General features: G+C 51.0%; 1 protein-coding gene across 1 annotated transcript in view; it reads right to left on the minus strand.

Moving 5' to 3' along the window:
* Window positions 1-6,924: 6,924 nt before the first annotated feature.
* Window positions 6,925-20,275, minus strand: part of hpn (hepsin) — a 47,442-nt gene continuing 34,091 nt past the window's right edge. The window contains exons 11-13 of the mRNA XM_086004081.1: window positions 9,417-9,559; window positions 8,010-8,174; window positions 6,925-7,260 (exon numbers count right to left, since the gene is read on the minus strand). Coding sequence (XP_085860207.1) covers window positions 7,222-7,260; window positions 8,010-8,174; window positions 9,417-9,559 — 347 coding nt within the window. The 3' untranslated portion in view covers window positions 6,925-7,221. The remainder of the gene's footprint in view (window positions 7,261-8,009; window positions 8,175-9,416; window positions 9,560-20,275) is intronic.

Consider the following 20,275-nt stretch of genomic DNA (forward strand, 5'->3'; position numbering starts at 1 on the left):
GACTGGGTGGGATATTAAAGGGTGCGGGGTGTGAGGGCGAGAGTGGGATTAGACTGGGTGGGATATTAAAGGGTGTGGGGAGTGAGGGGAGAGTGGGATTAGACTGGGTGGGATATTAAAGGGTGTGGGGAGTGTGGGAGAGTGGGATTAGACTGGGTGGGATATTAATGGGTACAGCGAGTGTGGGAGAGTGGGATTAGACTGTGTGGGATATTAAAGGGTGTGGGGAGTGAGTGGGAGAGTGGGATTAGACTGGGTGGGATATTAATGGGTACAGCGAGTGTGGGAGAGTGGGATTAGACTGGGTGGGATATTAAAGGGTGCGGGGTGTGAGGGCGAGAGTGGGATTAGACTGGGTGGGATATTAAAGGGTGCGGGGTGTGAGGGCGAGAGTGGGATTAGACTGGGTGGGATATTAAAGGGTGCGGGGTGTGAGGGCGAGAGTGGGATTAGACTGGGTGGGATATTAAAGGGTGTGGGGAGTGTGGGAGAGTGGGATTAGACTGGGTGGGATATTAATGGGTACAGCGAGTGTGGGAGAGTGGGATTAGACTGTGTGGGATATTAAAGGGTGTGGGGAGTGAGTGGGAGAGTGGGATTAGACTGGGTGGGATATTAATGGGTACAGCGAGTGTGGGAGAGTGGGATTAGACTGGGTGGGATATTAAAGGGTGCGGGGTGTGAGGGCGAGAGTGGGATTAGACTGGGTGGGATATTAATGGGTACGGGGAGTGAGGGGGAGAGTGGGATTAGACTGGGTGAGATATCAAAGGGTGTGGGGAGTGAGTGGGAGAGTGGGATTAGACTGGGTGGGATATTAAAGGGTACAGCGAGTGTGGGAGAGTGGGATTAGACTGGGTGGGATATTAATGGGTACAGCGTGTGTGGGGAGAGTGGGATTAGACTGGGTGGGATATTAATGGGTACAGCGAGTGTGGGAGAGTGGGATTAGACTGGGTGGGATATTAAAGGGTGCGGGGAGTGAGGGGGAGAGTGCGATTCGACTGGGTGGGATATTAAAGGGTGCGGGGATTGAGGGGGAGAGTGGGATTAGACTGGGTGGGATATTAATGGGTACAGCGAGTGTGGGGAGAGTGGGATTAGACTGGGTGGGATATTAAAGGGTGCGGGGAGTGAGGGGAGAGAGTGGGATTAGACTGGGTGGGATATTAATGGGTACAGCGAGTGTGGGGAGAGTGGGATTAGACTGGGTGGGATATTAAAGGGTGCGGGGAGTGAGGGGAGAGAGTGGGATTAGACTGGGTGGGATATTAATGGGTACAGCGAGTGTGGGGAGAGTGGGATTAGACTGGGTGGGATATCAAAGGGTACAGCGAGTGTGGGAGAGTGGGATTAGACTGGGTGGGATATTAAAGGGTGCGGGGAGTGAGGGGAGAGAGTGGGATTAGACTGGGTGGAATATTAAAGGGTGTGGGGGGGTGAGTGGGAGAGTGGGATTAAACTGGGTGGGATATTAAAGGGTGTGGGGAGTGAGTGGGAGAGTGGGATTAGACTGGGTGGGATATTAAAGGGTGTGGGGAGTGAGTGGGAGAGTGGGATTAGACTGGGTGGGATATTAACGGGTGTGGGGAGTGAGTGGGATTAGACTGGGTGGGATATTAACGGGTACGGGGAGTGAGGGGGAGAGTGGGATTAGACTGGGTGGGATATCAAAGGGTGTGGGGAGTGAGTGGGAGAGTGGGATTAGACTGGGTGGGATATTAATGGGTACAGCGAGTGTGGGAGAGTGGGATTAGACTGGGTGGGATATTAATGGGTACAGCGAGTGTGGGGAGAGTGGGATTAGACTGGGTGGGATATTAATGGGTACAGCGAGTGTGGGAGAGTGGGATTAGACTGGGTGGGATATTAAAGGGTGCGGGGTGTGAGGGCGAGAGTGGGATTAGACTGGGTGGGATATTAAAGGGTGTGGGGAGTGTGGGAGAGTGGGATTAGACTGGGTGGGATATTAATGGGTACAGCGAGTGTGGGAGAGTGGGATTAGACTGTGTGGGATATTAAAGGGTGTGGGGAGTGAGTGGGAGAGTGGGATTAGACTGGGTGGGATATTAAAGGGTGTGGGGAGTGAGTGGGAGAGTGGGATTAGACTGGGTGGGATATTAAAGGGTGTGGGGAGTGAGTGGGAGAGTGGGATTAGACTGGGTGGGATATTAACGGGTACAGCGAGTGTGGGGAGAGTGGGATTAGACTGGGTGGGATATTAAAGGGTGCGGGGAGTGAGGGGGAGAGTGCGATTAGACTGGGTGGGATATTAAAGGGTGCGGGGATTGAGGGGGAGAGTGGGATTAGACTGGGTGGGATATTAATGGGTACAGCGAGTGTGGGGAGAGTGGGATTAGACTGGGTGGGATATTAAAGGGTGCGGGGAGTGAGGGGAGAGAGTGGGATTAGACTGGGTGGGATATTAATGGGTACAGCGAGTGTGGGGAGAGTGGGATTAGACTGGGTGGGATATTAAAGGGTACAGCGAGTGTGGGAGAGTGGGATTAGACTGGGTGGGATATTAAAGGGTGCGGGGAGTGAGGGGAGAGAGTGGGATTAGACTGGGTGGGATATTAAAGGGTGTGGGGAGTGAGTGGGAGAGTGGGATTAGACTGGGTGGGATATTAACGGGTACGGGGAGTGAGGGGGAGAGTGGGATTAGAGTGGGTGGGATATTAAAGGGTGCGGGGAGTGAGTGGGAGAGTGGGATTAGACTGGGTGGGATATTAACGGGTACGGGGAGTGAGGGGGAGAGTGGGATTAGACTGGGTGGGATATTAACGGGTACGGGGAGTGAGGGGGAGAGTGGGATTAGACTGGGTGGGATATTAAAGGGTACAGCGAGTGTGGGGAGAGTGGGATTAGACTGGGTGGGATATTAACGGGTACGGGGAGTGAGGGGGAGAGTGGGATTAGACTGGGTGGGATATTAACGGGTACGGGGAGTGAGGGGGAGAGTGGGATTAGACTGGGTGGGATATTAAAGGGTGCGGGGAGTGAGGGGGAGAGTGGGATTAGACTGGGTGGGATATTAAAGGGTGTGGGGAGTGAGTGGGAGAGTGGGATTAGACTGGGTGGGATATTAACGGGTACGGGGAGTGAGGGGGAGAGTGGGATTCGACTGGGTGGGATATTAAAGGGTGCGGGGAGTGAGGGGGAGAGTGGGATTAGACTGGGTGGGATATTAAATGGTGCGGGGAGTGAGGGGGAGAGTGGGATTAGACTGGGTGGGATTAGACTGGGTGGGATATTAAAGGGTGCGGGGAGTGAGGGGGAGAGTGGGATTAGACTGGGTGGGATATTAAAGGGTGCGGGGATTGAGGGGGAGAGTGGGATTAGACTGGGTGGGATATTAAAGGGTGCGGGGAGTGAGGGGGAGAGTGGGATTAGACTGGGTGGGATATTAAAGGGTGCGGGGATTGAGGGGGAGAGTGGGATTAGACTGGGTGGGATATTAAAGGGTACGGGGAGTGAGGGGGAGAGTGGGATTAGACTGGGTGGGATATTAAAGGGTGCGGGGAGTGAGGGGGAGAGTGGGATTAGACTGGGTGGGATATTAAAGGGTGCGGGGAGTGAGGGGGAGAGTGGGATTAGACTGGGTGGGATATTAAAGGGTGCGGGGAGTGAGGGGGAGAGTGGGATTAGACTGGGTGGGATATTAAAGGGTGCGGGGAATGACGGGGAGAGTGGGATTCGACTGGGTGGGATATTAAAGGGTACGGGGAGTGAGGGGGAGAGTGGGATTAGACTGGGTGGGATATTAAAGGGTACGGGGAGTGAGGGGGAGAGTGGGATTAGACTGGGTGGGATATTAAAGGGCGCGGGGAGTGAGGGGGAGAGTGGGATTAGACTGGGTGGGATATTAAAGGGCGTGGGGAGTGAGGGGGAGAGTGGGATTAGACTGGGTGGGATATTAAAGGGCGTGGGGAGTGAGGGGGAGAGTGGGATTAGACTGGGTGGGATATTAAAGGGCGTGGGGAGTGAGGGGGAGAGTGGGATTAGACTGGGTGGGATATTAAAGGGTGCGGGGAGTGAGGGGGAGAGTGGGATTAGACTGGGTGGGATTTTAAAGGGTGCGGGGAGTGAGGGGAGAGAGTGGGATTAGACTGGGTGGGATATTAAAGGTTGTGGGGGGGGTGAGGGGGAGAGTGGGATTAGACTGGGTGGGATATTAAAGGGCGCGGGGAGTGAGGGGGAGAGTGGGATTAGACTGGGTGGGATATTAAAGGTTGCGGGGAGTGAGGGGGAGAGTGGGATTAGACTGGGTGGGATATTAAAGGGTGCGGGGAGTGAGGGGAGAGTGGGATTAGACTGGGTGGGATATTAAAGGGTGTGGGGAGTGAGGGGGAGAGTGGGATTAGACTGGGTGGGATATTAAAGGGTGCGGGGAGTGAGGGGTAGAGTGGGATTAGACTGGGTGGGATATTAAAGGGTGCGGGGGAGAGTGGAATTAGCCTGGGTGGGATATTAAAGGGTGCGGGGAGTGAGGGGGGAGAGTGGGATTAGACTGGGTGGGATATTAAAGGGTGTGGGGGGGGTGAGGGGGAGAATGGGATTAGACTGGGTGGGATATTAAAGGGTGCGGGGAGTGAGGGGAGAGTGGGATTAGACTGGGTGGGATATTAAAGGGTACGGGGAGCGAGGGGGAGAGTGGGATTTGACTGGGTGGGATATTAAAGGGTGCGGGGAGTGAGGGGGAGAGTGGGATTAGACTGGGTGGGATATTAAAGGGTGCGGGGAGTGAGGGGGAGAGTGGGATTAGACTGGGTGGGATATTAAAGGGTGCGGGGAGTGAGTGGGAGAGTGGGATTAGACTGGGTGGGATATTGAAGGGTGCGGGGAGTGAGGGGGAGAGTGGGATTAGACTGGGTGGGATATTAAAGGGCGTGGGGAGTGAGGGGGAGAGTGGGATTAGCCTGGGTGGGATATTAAAGGGCGTGGGGAGTGAGGGGGAGAGTGGGGGGAGAGTGGGATTAGACTGGGTGGGATATTAAAGGGTGTGGGGGGGGGTGAGGGGGAGAGTGGGATTAGACTGGGTGGGATATTAAAGGGTGCGGGGAGTGAGGGGAGAGTGGGATTAGACTGGGTGGGATATTAAAGGGTACGGGGAGTGAGGGGGGAGAGTGGGATTAGACTGGGTGGGATATTAAAGGGCGTGGGGAGTGAGGGGGAGAGTGGGATTAGCCTGGGTGGGATATTAAAGGGCGTGGGGAGTGAGGGGGAGAGTGGGGGGAGAGTGGGATTAGACTGGGTGGGATATTAAAGGGTGCGGGGGGGGGTGAGGGGGAGAGTGGGATTAGACTGGGTGGGATATTAAAGGGTGCGGGGAGTGAGGGGAGAGTGGGATTAGACTGGGTGGGATATTAAAGGGTGTGGGGGGGTGAGGGGGAGAGTGGGATTAGACTGGGTGGGATATTAAAGGGTACGGGGAGTGAGGGGGGAGAGTGGGATTAGACTGGGTGGGATATTAAAGGGTGCGGGGAGTGAGGGGGAGTGTGGGATTAGACTGGGGGACTCGGAGTAAAATGTAGCCTACACTTGATACGCCAAATGGTCAGTGCTTTATTTACACTGGAACTATTCATGATTCTAAGACAAGAGCAGAACTCCCTACGCTTCCTCTGATGCCCCTCCGACAGCGCGGTGCTCCCTCGGCACTGCCCCTCCGACAGTGCGGCGCTCCCTCGGTACTGCCCCTCCGACAGTGCGGCGCTCCCTCGGTACTGCCCCTCCGACAGCGCGGCGCTCCCTCGGTACTGCCCCTCCGACAGTGCGGCGCTCCCTCGGTACTGCCCCTCCGACAGCGCGGCGCTCCCTCGGTACTGCCCCTCCGACAGTGCGGCGCTCCCTCGGTACTGCCCCTCCGACAGTGCGGCGCTCCCTCGGTACTGCCCCTCCGACAGTGCGGTGCTCCCTCAGTACTGCCCCTCCGACAGCGCGGCGCTCCCTCAGCTCAGAGCCTAGTACAGGAGACGAGTCTCGAGAGCTGGGCTGAAAACCACGATTCTTGAGAGGCAAAGCAGAGCCAAGCAGAGAAATAAGTCACAGACGGAGGTTATGGGTTAATTTTGTTTCAAGGTCTATCCAGAAACGTCGCAATGGAAAAAAACTCATCCTTACAAAATCGTCTAAAACAAATAATAAAAGCCATGAATTTAAAATGACTATAGTTTGATTCTTCAGGATTAATCCGATTTAAAGATGAATCCCGAACAGTTAATTCGGAGGATGAGTTGTAATGTTATGAATTTCCCTGCTGCGATCGCCACTGTCCCTCACCCCGTCCTGAACGCGAGGAGCACTCGTTAGGAGTCAGTTCCGCTCACAAGAACTAGCCAACATCAAGGAGGTGGTGCAGAGGGATAACCTAAAGGCAGGCTCCTAGTGTCAGAGGAGGCTACAATTCACTAAACCGGGGTTCTTCAGTCCCGGAGAGACCGGGCAGACAGCTCAGGATTCTCTCCCGACTGACCACACACACACATCAATGGGTTTGAGGAGGAAGAGCCATTTACACATATTCCTGCTTCAAAAACACACACACACACACACAGACCAGAGGCCCACCACCATCACCCTGACAGAGCAAGACAAGACTTCGAACCAACACAGAACAAAGCAGCTTGGAGGAAAGAGGGAACTCACCCTACCTTCCAACAGTGACCATACTTCAACCATAGCCCACTGGCGGTCCAGAGACCATAATCCAGGCCAACACTCCCCAGTGCCAGTACTGAGGGACACACACACACACACAATCTCTCGATTCTTGTTAAAAACAGATAACCCTTCACACCCCCACCCCTTCAAGAATCAATTCAAACTCTCAGATCCAATTCCGTTCACTACTTTCAAAATGCGCTTGAACACGCAAATTGGAGCCAATACCCGAGAGCTTGGCGGCCAGTGCAGACCGCCATGGTTTTACCCCCCCCCCCCCCGTTAAAAAGTCTTGGCGCAGACCCCAAAACATTAAAAACATTTCCACCTCAAGATGAAGTCAAAAATGTTAAAAAAATAAAAATAAAAAATTCAACACCACACATCTTCGAAACACATTCATTCCTTCACCAACTCAACCTGGCTCCGCACACCAAACGGCAACAAGATTTGCTCATTTGATAATATTAAAAAAATATATTAACGAGAGGCGATGTCCACAGCACCACACGCTCTGGGCGAGTGCTGCCCCTCCTCCTCCACAATTCAAAGGCTCCTTTAATCCATCGTGTGAATTCCATTGACGTTCTTGTACATCTGCAACACAAGACAACATATGGGTTAAACTGGCTCTACACTGCTCGGACACATTGCCAACTCTTCTAAGCTGCCCTTCCCCACCCCACCCCACGAGTCAATGATCCTAGATATTTCTTCCACACTATGGTCAGTACTCGCATTCCTCGGAATGCCCTGTCTAACCCCGTGCTGTACCTGCCCTGGGAGTGTTTGATGGGACAGTGTAGAGGGAGCTTTACTCTGTATCTAACCCGTGCTGTACCTGCCCTGGGAGTGTTTGATGGGACAGTGTAGAGGGAGCTTTACTGTGGATCTAACCCGTGCTGTACCTGCCCTGGGAGTGTTTGATGGGACAGTGTAAAGGGAGCTTTACTCTGTATCTAACCCCGTGCTGTACCTGCCCTGGGAGTGTTTGATGGGGCAGTGTAGAGGGTGCTTTACTCTGTATCTAACCCCGTGCTGTACCTGCCCTGGGAGTGTTTGATGGGACAGTGTAGAGGGAGCTTTACTCTGTATCTAACCCTGTGCTGTACCTGCCCTGGGAATGTTTGATGGGACAGTGTAGAGGGAGCTTTACTCTGTATCTAACCCTGTGCTGTACCTGCCCTGGGAGTGTTTGATGGGACAGTGCAGAGGGAGCTTTACTCTGTATCTAACCCGTGCTGTACCTGCCCTGGGAGTGTTTGATGGGACAGTGCAGAGGGAGCTTTACTCTGTACCTACCCTGGGAGTGTTTGATGTTCTGGGGAGGGGGTTCCTGACCCTACCTGCATTGCCCTGTATATCCACTCCTGGTATTCCGTCACTCTGCAGTAGACTCCTGGTTTGTTGGCCATTGCACAGCCCGTTCCCCAGCTCACGATTCCACACAGGCGCCAACGTGTCTTATTGGAGAGATTGTCCTCACAGACCAGAGGCCCACCACTATCACCCTGACAGAGCAAGACAAGAGTTAGAACCAACACAGAGCAAAGCAGCTTGGGGAAGAGGGGACTCACCCTACTTTACAACAGTGGCCACACTTCAATCGCACCCCACTGGCTGTCCAGAGACTGGAGACCATAATCCTCGCCGCGCTGTCGGAGGGGCAGCGCTCAGGGCGCGCCGCGCTGTCGGAGGGGCCGTCTTTCAGAACCCGTACCCCAGTGAGAGTCAGTGTGTGTGGAACCCGTACCCCAGTGAGAGTCAGTGTGTGTGGAACCCGTACCCCAGTGAGAGTCAGTGTGTGTGGAACCCGTACCCCAGTGAGAGTCAGTGTGTGTGGAACCCGTACCCCAGTGAGAGTCAGTGTGTGTGGAACCCGTACCCCAGTGAGAGTCAGTGTGTGTGGAACCCGTACCCCAGTGAGAGTCAGTGTGTGTGGAACCCGTACCCCAGTGAGAGTCAGTGTGTGTGGAACCCGTACCCCAGTGAGAGTCAGTGTGTGTGGAACCCGTACCCCAGTGAGAGTCAGTGTGTGTGGAACCCGTACCCCAGTGAGAGTCAGTGTGTGTGGAACCCGTACCCCAGTGAGAGTCAGTGTGTGTGGAACCCGTACCCCAGTGAGAGTCAGTGTGTGTGGAACCCGTACCCCAGTGAGAGTCAGTGTGTGTGGAACCCGTACCCCAGTGAGAGTCAGTGTGTGTGGAACCCGTGCCCCAGTGAGAGTCAGTGTGTGTGGAACCCGTGCCCCAGTGAGAGTCAGTGTGTGTGGAACCCGTGCCCCAGTGAGAGTCAGTGTGTGTGGAACCCGTGCCCCAGTGAGAGTCAGTGTGTGTGGAACCCGTGCCCCAGTGAGAGTCAGTGTGTGTGGAACCCGTGCCCCAGTGAGAGTCAGTGTGTGTGGAACCCGTGCCCCAGTGAGAGTCAGTGTGTGTGGAACCCGTACCCCAGTGAGAGTCAGTGTGTGTGGAACCCGTACCCCAGTGAGAGTCAGTGTGTGTGGAACCCGTACCCCAGTGAGAGTCAGTGTGTGTGGAACCCGTACCCCAGTGAGAGTCAGTGTGTGTGGAACCCGTACCCCAGTGAGAGTCAGCGCCCTATCATACAGAAGGTAAAGTTACTCCCTGGGGTGCAGAGATGGAGTTTGAGGACTGAGCTCCCCAGTGGGACGATACCAACACGCAGAACATCCAAGACCTTTCAGCCCGCAAGGCTGGCACAGCACCTCGAGGAGGGAGAACATCGCCACTCACCTGACAGGCATCAACTCCCCCTTCACTGTAGCCCGCGCAGAACATCTTGGGTGTGATCTGATTGTTGTAGTAATCAGGGCCGTTGCACCGATTGTTACTGATGACGGGAACATGGGCTTCTTGGAGGACGTCAGACAGTTGGCCTGTGTCAGAACAACCAGAGATTAGTTCCGTCGCACAGGCGAGCGGGCCTCCACCAGCGCCGGCGTTCAAACTGTTGAAGGGAGCCGGGCGGGGGCGGAAATGGAGAAGAATCCGTACTTTGAGAAGTCCCATTAGTGTCAACGCTTCCCACTCCTCACAAGACATCGCAATCGCTCCCATCGTGAAAGCATGTCACAAAAAACAACTCATTTATACAGAGCATTGAATGCCAGAAATAGGAGCAGGAGTCGGCCATTCGGCCCCTCGAGCCTGCTCCGCCATTCAATGCGATCATGGCTGATCATCCAAACTCAGTACCCTGTCCCTGCCTTCTCCCCATATCTCTTGATCCCTTTAGCCTTAAGAAATATATCCAACTCCTTCTTGAATATATTTAATGAATTGGCCTCCACCGCCTTCTGTGGTAGAGAATTCCACAGGTTCACCACTCTCTGGGTGAAGAAATTCCCCCTCATCTCAGTCCTAAATGGCTTACCCCTTATCCTTAGACTGTGACCCCTGGTTCTGGACTCCCCCGCCATCGGGAACATCCTTCCTGCATCTAGTCTGTCCAGGCCTGACAGAATTTTATAAGTTTCAATGAGATCCCCTCTCATTCTTCTAAACTCTAGAGAATATAAACCTAAATCGACCCAATCTCTCCTCATACGTCATGAGTGCCAGGTCCCCGTTGACCTGGGAGTGTTGACTGCCTCGCTTGCCCAGTAAGAGCATAAGAATTAGGAGCAGGAAGCAGCCATACGACCCCCCGAGCCTGCTCTGGACTCCCCAACCAGGGTAAACAGCCCCTCAGCATCTACCCTGTCAAGCCCTGTAAGGATTTTGAATGTTTCAATGAGATCACCTCTCATTCTTCTAAACTCCAGAGAGTATAGGCCTAGTCTGTTAAGTCCGTGAATGATTGAGACACGGACTAGCAGGAGTGAAAACAAACAAGTCTTTACTGGTGGAAGTCAGTAGTGAAACTAAACTACAGAGGCTCTCTAGCGCCTTTTATACAGGGGTGGTCACTGCCGGTACTGCAGTCCGAGACCAGTTATTCTCTTAAAGGTACATACACAACATAGTCTACTCAATCTCTCCTCATAGGACAATCCCCCCCATCCCAGGAACCAGTCTGGTGAACCTTCACTGCACTCCCTCGATGGCAAGTATATCCTTCCTTAGGTGAGGAGACTAAAACTGTCCACAATAATCCAGATGTAGTAAAACGTCCCAACGTGCTTCACAGGAGCAATTATCAAACAGAATTTGACCCCGAGCCACATCAGGAGATATTAGGACAGGCGACCAAAAGCTGGGTCAAAGAGGTGGGTTTTAAGGAGTGTCTTAAAGGAGGAGAGAGAGGCGGAGAGGATAGGGAGGGTTGTAGGGGCTGGAGGAGGTTACAGAGATAGGGAGGGTTGTAGGAGGTTACAGAGATAGGGAGGGTTGCAGGGGCTGGAGGAGGTTAGAGAGATAGGGAGGGTTGCAGGGGCTGGAGGAGGTTACAGAGATAGGGAGGGTTGTAGGGGCTGGAGGAGGTTAGAGAGATAGGGAGGGTTGCAGGGGCTGGAGGGGGTTACAGAGATAGGGAGGGTTGTAGGGGCTGGAGGAGGTTAGAGAGATAGGGAGGGTTGCAGGGGCTGGAGGAGGTTACAGAGATAGGGAGGCTTGTAGAGGCTGGAGGAGGTTACAGAGATAGGGAGGGTTGTAGGTGCTGGAGGAGGTTACAGAGATAGGGAGGGTTGTAGGGTGCTGGAGGAGGTTACAGAGATAGGGAGGGTTCTATGGGCTAGAGGAGGTTTCAGAGATAGGGAGAAACAAGGATGAGAATTTTAAATTGAGCCAATGTGGGTCAGCGAGCGACAGGGGGGGCAATGGGTGAACGGGGCTCGGTGCGAGTTAGGACAAGGGGGCAGCGGAGTTTTGGATGAGCTGAAGATTATGGAGAGTGGGAGGTGGGAGGCTGGCCAGGAGCGTGTCGGAATAATTACTACACCATGTACTACCTAGAACTTCAGTCATTTATAGGAATCAGCGGCCATTCTTCACACAGCAAGATCCCACAAGCGCACTGTCGGAGGGGCGTACTGAGGGAGCGCCGCACTGTCGGAGGGGCGGTACTGAGGGAGCGCCGCACTGTCGGAGGGGCGGGTATGAGGGAGCGCCGCACTGTCGGAGGGGCCGTCTTTCAGATGAAACATTAAACCGAGGCCCCGTCTGCCCCCTCAGGTGGATGTAAAAGATCCCACAGCCACTATTGGAAGAAGAGCAGGGGGAGTTCTCCCCGGTGTCCTGGGGCCAATATTTATCCCTCAACCAACATCACTAAAAACAGATGATCCGGTCATTATCACATTGCTGTTTGTGGGAGCTTGCTGTGCGCACATTGGCTGCCGCGCTTCCTACATTACAACAGTGACCACACTTCAAAAAAAGCACTTCATTGGCTGTGAAGCGCTTTGGGACGTCCTGAGGTTGGTGAAAGGCGCTGGAGAAAGGCGAGTCCCTACCGGAGAGACGAGTTGTTAGAAGTGGCGCTGGATCATAGAACAAGGCAAAGGATCAATGGATTCCAACAAGTTTGGAATCTTGCGCAGAAACACAGGCACCAACTTGGGGCATGTTTCCCCCCGCAGGCCAAAGCAGCCAAGCCCTTGCTCCGGAACATTCCACAGAAGCAACAGACCACTCACCAAGGTCAGCCCGACCTCAGTACACGAGCTCTCGGATTCCGACAGCCAGTCAGTCGGTGCCACTTTCCACAATTGAGCTTTTCTTGCATCGAGCGGGGAGTCCGCCGCGGCCGGTCGAACATTTCCCTCTCCTGGAGTCAGACGGTCATGGGTTCGAGCACCCAGTCCAGGAGGGAGCGTTACTCTGTACCCAACCCGCCGAGCCTGTAAATTCCCTCATCAAGCTCAGGCCGACCTCAAACATAGAAGATAGGAGCAGGAGTAGGCCATTCAGCCCCTCGAGTCTGCTCCGCCATTTAATGAGATCATAGCTGATCATCCAAACTCAGTACCCTGTCCCTGCTTTCTCCCCATATCCCTTGATCCCTTTAGCCTTAAGGAATATATCCAACTCCTTCTTGAATATATTTAATGAATTGGCCTCCACTGCCTTCTGTGGTAGAGAATTCCACAGGTTCACCACTCTCTGGGTGAAGAAATTCCTCCTCATCTCTGTCTTAAATGGCCTACCCCTTATCCTTAGACTGTGACCCCTGGTTCTGGACTCCCCGGCCATCAGGAACATCCTTCCTGCATCTAGTCTGTCCAGTCCTGTTAGAATTTTATAAGTTTCAATGAGATCCCCTCTCATTCTTCTAAACTCTAGAGAATATAAACCTGATCGACCCAATCTCTCCTCATACGTCATGAGTGCCAGGTCCCCGTTGACCTGGGAGTGTTGGCTGCCTCGCTTGCCCAGTAAGAGCATAAGAATTAGAAGCAGGAGGCGGCCATACGACCCCCCGAGCCTGCTCCGTCACTCAATAAGATCATGGCTGATCATCGACCTCAACTCTACTTTCTCGCACTGTAAAATTGCACCATTGCAAGGGGGGGTTGGAGTATAAAAGCAGGGAAGTCCTGCTACAACTGCACAGGGCGTTGGTGAGACCGCACCTGGAGTACTGCGTACAGTTTGTCTCCTTAAATAAGGAAGGATATACTTGCATTGGAGGCAGTTCAGAGACGATTCACGAGGTTAATTCCTGAGATGAGGGGGTTGACTTATGAGGAAAGGTTGAGCATGTAGTGTCCGTGTGTAGATAAAGACACTGAAGACAGGAGTTGGTTCATAGGTATTTACTAAGCAAGTCTTTGGGGGGGGGGGGGGGGGGGGGGGGGGATTGCTAAAGGATATACACAATACACAGGCTTATATAGCCCAAGTGGCAATTACCGGCATTACGCACACCTGGGGCTCTTAAAGGCACATACACCACAATTCCTCCCTTTCTAGCTAACTAGTACATCATATTTTAAGTAATTATTAATTACATGTTATATGCAAAATAATATACATTGCTGTATTAATTAATTATAAGTTAGTCTCTCAGGAGGCTTCCTGACTCGGTCCGGATAACGCCTCGGGGGTGTAGTAGTTTCTGGTGGTGTAGTAGGTTCTTCTGGCAAGGCTGATTCGGCTTGAAGGCCAGTGTCGGGTTCATCGGGCTCCAGTATCACCGGATCGGAGGTAGATATGGGTATCTCTACTTCATCGTTAGATGTATAGAGTGGTGGTGTAGGTTGTCCCTTTTCGGATGACTTGATGATTTGGTCAGCATGGCGCCTTATTATGCTGTCTCCGATGTCCACGGTATACATCAGTGGTCCTAGTCGTGTGCAGATAGTTCCAGGCTGCCATTTCTCGGTACGGTAGTCCCGGGCCAAAACCGGTTGGCCTATCTGGAAGGCCCTAGTTGGCCTTTCATTCATGCCCTGAAACTGCCGGTTCTCCACGTCCCTTCGGATGTTGGGCTTGACCAAATCCAGCCGGCATCTTAGGTTTCTATTGTAGAACATCATGGCGGGAGTTTGGTTAGTAACCATATGCGTTGCATTCCTATATGCAAATAAGAAGCTATCCACCTTGTGCTGAAGTTTTATGTCTTCATTACCCATGGCCTTGATGGCCTTCTTGAAGGTCTGGACAAACCTTTCAGCCAATCCATTGGTGGCGGGATGGTATGGGGCGGACGTGTAGTGCTTTACCCCATTGTTCTTTAAGAACTTTCTGAATTCTTCGGACACAAATTGCGGTCCATTATCAGAACATATCTGCTCCGGCAGCCCATTCCTGGCAAATATGGTCCTTAATACTGTGATGGTTTTTCCCGTGGTGGTGGAGGACATCTTTATTACCTCCGGCCACTTGGAGTGTGCATCAACTGCGATTAAGAACATTGAGTCCATAAATGGACCAGCAAAGTCGATGTGCACCCTTTGCCAGGGAGATGAGGGCCACTCCCATGGATGTAGAGGGGCCTGTGGCAGAGCATTTTGGACCTTCTGGCACCCTAGGCAGCTCTTGGTCATGTCTTCGATGTCTCCATCGATACCTGGCCACCATACAAACGCCCTAGCTAGGTTCTTCATTTTCACTCCACCCAGATGCCCCTCGTGAAGCTCCTTTAGCACTTTATCCTGGAGTTTGGGTGGAATCACCACTCTGGATCCACACATCAAGGTTCCTCAGCACACTGACAGCTGTTCTCTTCTTTGCAAGAATGCTGGCAACAGTGGTTCGCCATGTGCTGGCCATCCCTTCACTGTTAAATCGTAGACCCGTGAGAGAGTAGGGTCATTTCTTGTCTCCCTTTCAATGGCAGAATTTGTCACCGGTAGACATTGCACTATGGTGGAGTGGAATATCTCTACTGGGTCTACTGTAGGTGCCTCTTCTATCGTTGGCAACGGTAGGCGTGATAAACCGTCAGCATTCCCATGCTGTTTTGACCCTTTGTATTCAATGTTGTATTGGTGTGCCCCTAGAAAAAGGGACCACCTCTGTAGTCTTTGTGCCGTCATAATGGGGACACCTTTTTTAGGGTTGAATATGGAGACGAGGGGTTGATGGTCAGTCAACAAGGTAAATTTTTGTCCGTGTAGGTAATGGTTGAATATCTTCACTCCCCATACCAGGCTGAGTGCTTCCCTGTCTACCTGGGCATAGTTACGCTCAGCTGAGTTCAATGAGCGTGACGCAAAAGCTATCGGCCGTTCCGAGCCATCAGGGAATCTATGGGACAATACCGCTCCTATGCCATAAGGGGATGCATCGCACGCCAGTCTGATTGGTAGTGATGGGTTGTAATGAGCCAAAATTTTCTCGGATGTGATTAAGTCTTTACATTTATGGAAGGCACGTTTACAGTCTTCGTTCCATTTCCAAATCACTCCTGTCTGTAGAAGATCATTAAGAGGGTGTAGAATAGTTGATAAGTTTGGTAAAAATTTATGATAGTAATTTATTAATCCCAGGAATGACCTCAATTGTGAAACATTTTCAGGTGCTGGGGCTTTTATAACTGCTTCAATTTTTTCAGGTGACTTATGCAACCCTTCCTTATTAATTATGTGGCCACAATATGATATCTGATTTTGGAAAAATTCACACTTGGGGCGATTTGCTCGTAGGCCCCGTTCTTTCAGCCTAGTGAGCACCTGCTCCAAATTGGCAAGGTGCTCGTTGTCGTTTTCTCCTGTTAGAAGGATGTCGTCTAGGTAGCATTGAGTCCCCGGAATCCCTTGCAGGACTTGCTCCATAGCTCTTTGCCAGATAGCTGGAGCTGATGCTATTCCAAAAACCAGTCGATTGTACTGGTACAGGCCTTTGTGTGTGTTTATTGTGAGATACTTTTTAAGAGGTCTCCTCAACCTCCATCTGTAGATATGCCTATGCCAAGTCAATTTTTGTGAAACGTTTCCCTCCGGATAGTGAGGCGAAAATATCTTCTATCCTCGGAAGAGGATACTGTACCGTGTGAAGGACCGGGTTTACAGTCACCTTAAAGTCCCCACAGATGCGAATTTTTTTCTGTTCCTCCGAGTTATTTTTCAATGTTTTTTTCATGACTGGAGCGATGGGTGTTGCCCATTCGCTCCAATCTATTTTGGATAATACGCCTGCCTTTTCCAAATTCTTCAGCTCTGCCTCGACTGCCGGACGTATTGCGTATGGCACCGGTCTTGCCTTAAAAAATTTTGGAATTGCTGTATCTTCCACTTTTATTGAGGCGGTGATGCCTTTCAAGGTTCCTAGTTTCTCTTGAAACACTTCTTTGGCGTTGGCCAAGATGTCTTTTAATCGTTCAGGTATGATGTCATCATTGTTTTTTTCCTTACTGGTCACCGTCAGTGCCTGAATGGAGTGCCAGTCTAAACGTATCTTCCTTATCCATTCACGTCCCAACAACGGTGGACCACCATCTTGTAGAATGTATAAATACAACTTTTGTATTTCTTTGCCGTTGTATACCACAGGCACCCTTATTTTTCCTTTGGGGTAGACTTTCTGCCCCGTATATGTTTTTAAGATAATGGATGTGTCTTGTAGAGGTATATGCGAAAATAGCCTCTCGTAATCTCGTCGATTTATTACAGTTAGAGCTGATCCTGTATCTAGCTCCATTTTAACTGGGGACCCTGCTATTGTGAGGGTAACCCAAATGGTTTGGTAATCCTCTTTGGCAAGTACATTATGTAATTTGAGACCGCTTAGTCTCTTGTTTCCGGAGTCGCTATCGCTATTCTGGTCTTCGGAGCTATTGTCCGTCATCATTTGTACCTTCCTGTACTTTTCTTTATTGATTTTTTGTTTTCTGTCAGTGGATTTATTTTGTCCAGATTGGCATACCCGTGCAATGTGTCCAATCTTACCACATTGCCTGCATGCTTTGCCCTTGAACCAGCAGTCCCTCTGGTTATGGGTGGATCTGCCGCAGCGATAACATCTTCCGAACTCCTGTGTCATTTTATGGGTGCCGAAGTCCTGTGTCTCTTGTTGTATCTCTGCAGCTCCTTTTGCTGCTGCTTCGTATGATACAGCCATACCGAAAGCTTTGTCCAATGTTAAATCTTTTTCAGAAAGCAGTCTTTTTTGTGTTCCTTCACTTAAGAGACCGCAAACAAATTTGTCTCGAAGATAATCCGATAGTCCTGCTCCGAATTGGCAGTACTTTGATAGCTTTCTTAATTCGGTTAGGTAATCAGCGTTACTTTCATTCTTGTGTTGATTTCTCTTGAAGAACTTGAATCGTTCCGCTATCAGCAGCGGTGTTGGGTTTAAATGCTCCTGCAGGGTATCAACAATTTCTTTAAAAGTCTTGTCCTTTGGTTTGGCTGGAGTGATTAAATTTCATAACAGCCCGCATGTCTTCGCGCCCATTAAGTTCAGAAGTACTGAAGCTTTTTTTTCATCTGTTATTCCATTTGCAGTGCAATAAACCTCTACTCTTTCCACGTATGTGGTCCAATCTTCTATTTCGCCATCAAAAGCCTCAATATTACCAGATTTAGGCATTTCAGAAAAGATATGGCGCTTCCCGCGCTTTTTTTTTTCCTCTCTGTAGCAGCGATATGGCGCTTCCCGCGCTTTCCCGCCGCTGCTACCGATAACAACGCTGTTTATTCACTGTTGGAGACTCGTTCCCGACGGAGGTCTAAACGCTGACCTGCTTGCCGCGCCGGCCGTCTCTCGAGTGCACCCTCCCAGTCCGTTATTGCTTGCCTCCGATTTCGCTGCCTGTCTCAGCTGTAGAGCCCGCCGCTGGAGCTCCAGCCTGACGCCCAGGAAGGATTAGCGCAGTACCTGTCACCAGCTTGGCCAGCTGGTGAAACCACAGTTTCTCTCACTTCCTTGAGTCTTCTGGACGCTGGAGGAATCGATGTCCTTGAGGTGCTGCCGAATTGCAGGTAAGTCCGTTTCCACTTCGTCGCCACTGTAGTGTCCGTGTGTAGATAAAGACACTGAAGACAGGAGTTGGTTCATAGGTATTTACTAAGCAAGTCTGGGGGGGGGGGGTTTCTAAAGGATATACACAATACACAGGCTTATATAGCCCAAGTGGCAATTACCGGCATTACGCACACCTGGGGCTCTTAAAGGCACATACACCACAATTGCTCTTAAAGGCACATACACCATAATTGCTCTTAAAGGCACATACACCACAGAGCAAGTTGGGCCTATACTCATTGGAGTTTAGGAGAATGAGAGGTGATCTTATTGAAACATATAAGATACTGAGGGGGCTCGACAGGGTAGATGCAGAGAGGATGTTTCCCCTCGTGGGGAAATCTAGAACTCGGGGGCACAGTCTCAGAATAAAGGGTCGCCCTTTTAGAACTGAGATGAGGAGGAATTTCTTCTCTCGGAGGGTCGTAAATCTGTGGAATTCTCTGCCCCAGAGAGCCGTGGAGGCTGGGTCATTAAATACATTTAAGGTGGAGATAGACAGAGTTTTGCAAGATGTGGGACTGAAGGGTTATGGGGAACGGGCGGGGAAGTGGCTTTGAGCCCAAGATCAGCCATGATCTTATTGAATGGCGGAGCAGGCTCGAGGGGCCAAGTGGCCTATTCCTGCTCCTATTTCTTAGGTCCTTAAAAGCTCCTAAAGGAAAAGATTAGCGAAAGTAAACGTGGGTCCCTTACAGGCCGAGACAGGAGAAATTATAATGGGGAATAAGGAAATGGCAGAGAAATTAAACAAATACTTTGTCTCTCTCTTCACGGAAGACGACGCAAAAAACCTTCCGGAAATAGTGGAGAACCAAGGCTCGAGCGAGAATGAGGAACTGAAAGAAATTATTAGAAAAAAGTGCTGGGGAAATTAATGGGATTGAAAGCCGATAAATCCCCTGGACCTGATAACCTACATCCTGGGGTTTTGAAAGAGGTGCCTATAGAGATAGTGGATGCATTGGTTGTCATTTTCCACAATTCCATAGATTCTAGAACAGTTCCCATGGATTGGAAGGTAGCAAATGTAGCCCCACTATTTAAGAAAGGAGGGAGAGAGAAAACGGGGAACGACAGACCAGTTAGCCTGACATCAGTAGTAGGGAAAATGCTAGAATCTATTACTAAGGACGTGGTAACAGGGCACTTAGAAAATAATAATAGGATTGGGCAGAGTCAACATGGACTTATGAAAGGGAAATCGTGTTTGTCGAATCTGTTAAGAGTGTTTTGAGGTTGTAACTAGCAGAATAGATAAGGGGGAACTAGTGGATGTGGTGTATTTGGATTTTCAGAAGGCATTCGATAAGGTGCCACACAAGAGGTTATTAAACAAAATTAGGGCTCATGGGATTGGGGGTAATACACTAGCATGGACTGAGGATTGGTTAACGGACAGAAAACAGAGAGTAGGAAAAAACAGGTCATTTTGGGGTTGGCAGGCTGTAACTAGTGGGGTACCGCAAGGATCAGTGCCTGGGCCCCAGCTATTCACAATCTACATCAATGATTGATGAGGGGACCAAATGTAATATATCCAAGTTTGCTGATGGTGCAAAGCTGGGTGGGAATGTAAGTTGTGAGGAGGATGCAAGGAGGCTTCAAGGGGATATAGACAGGCTAAGTGAGTGGGCAAGAACACGGCGAATGGAATATAACGTGGAGAAATGTGAAGTTATCCACTTTGGTAGGAAAACTAGAAAAGCAGAGTATTTTTTAAAATGGTGAGAGATTGGGAAATGTCGGTGTTCAGAGGGACCTGGGTGTCCTTGTACACGAATCACTGAAAGTTAACATGCAGGTACAGCAACAATTAGGAAAGTAAATGATATGTTGGCCTTTATTACAAGAAGATAGCCTACAGGGAGGAGGTCCAGCATCTTGTGAAGTGGTGCGCCAATAACAACCTGGCCCTTAACATCAAGAAAACCAAAGAAATCATTGTGGACTTCAGGAAGTCTAAAGGCGGAAGTCACACCCCCATCCACATCAATGGGGCTGTGGTGGAAAGGGTGGACAGCTTTAAGTTCCTCGGAGTCCACATCACGGAAGACCTCTCCTGGTCCCTCAATACCTCCTCTCTGGTGAAGAAGGCCCAGCAGCGCCTATATTTCCTAAGGAGGCTGAAGGGATGTAATCTGTCACCCCTGATCCTCTCTAACTTTTACCGCTGCACTATAGAGAGCATCCTGACAAACTGTATCACAGTATGGTATGGCAGCTGTAGCTCCTATGACCGG

Source organism: Somniosus microcephalus, chromosome 12 (assembly GCF_052327205.1).
Source record: "Somniosus microcephalus isolate GS21.2 chromosome 12, FLI_Smic_1.0, whole genome shotgun sequence".
Classification (NCBI taxonomy): domain Eukaryota; kingdom Metazoa; phylum Chordata; class Chondrichthyes; order Squaliformes; family Somniosidae; genus Somniosus; species Somniosus microcephalus.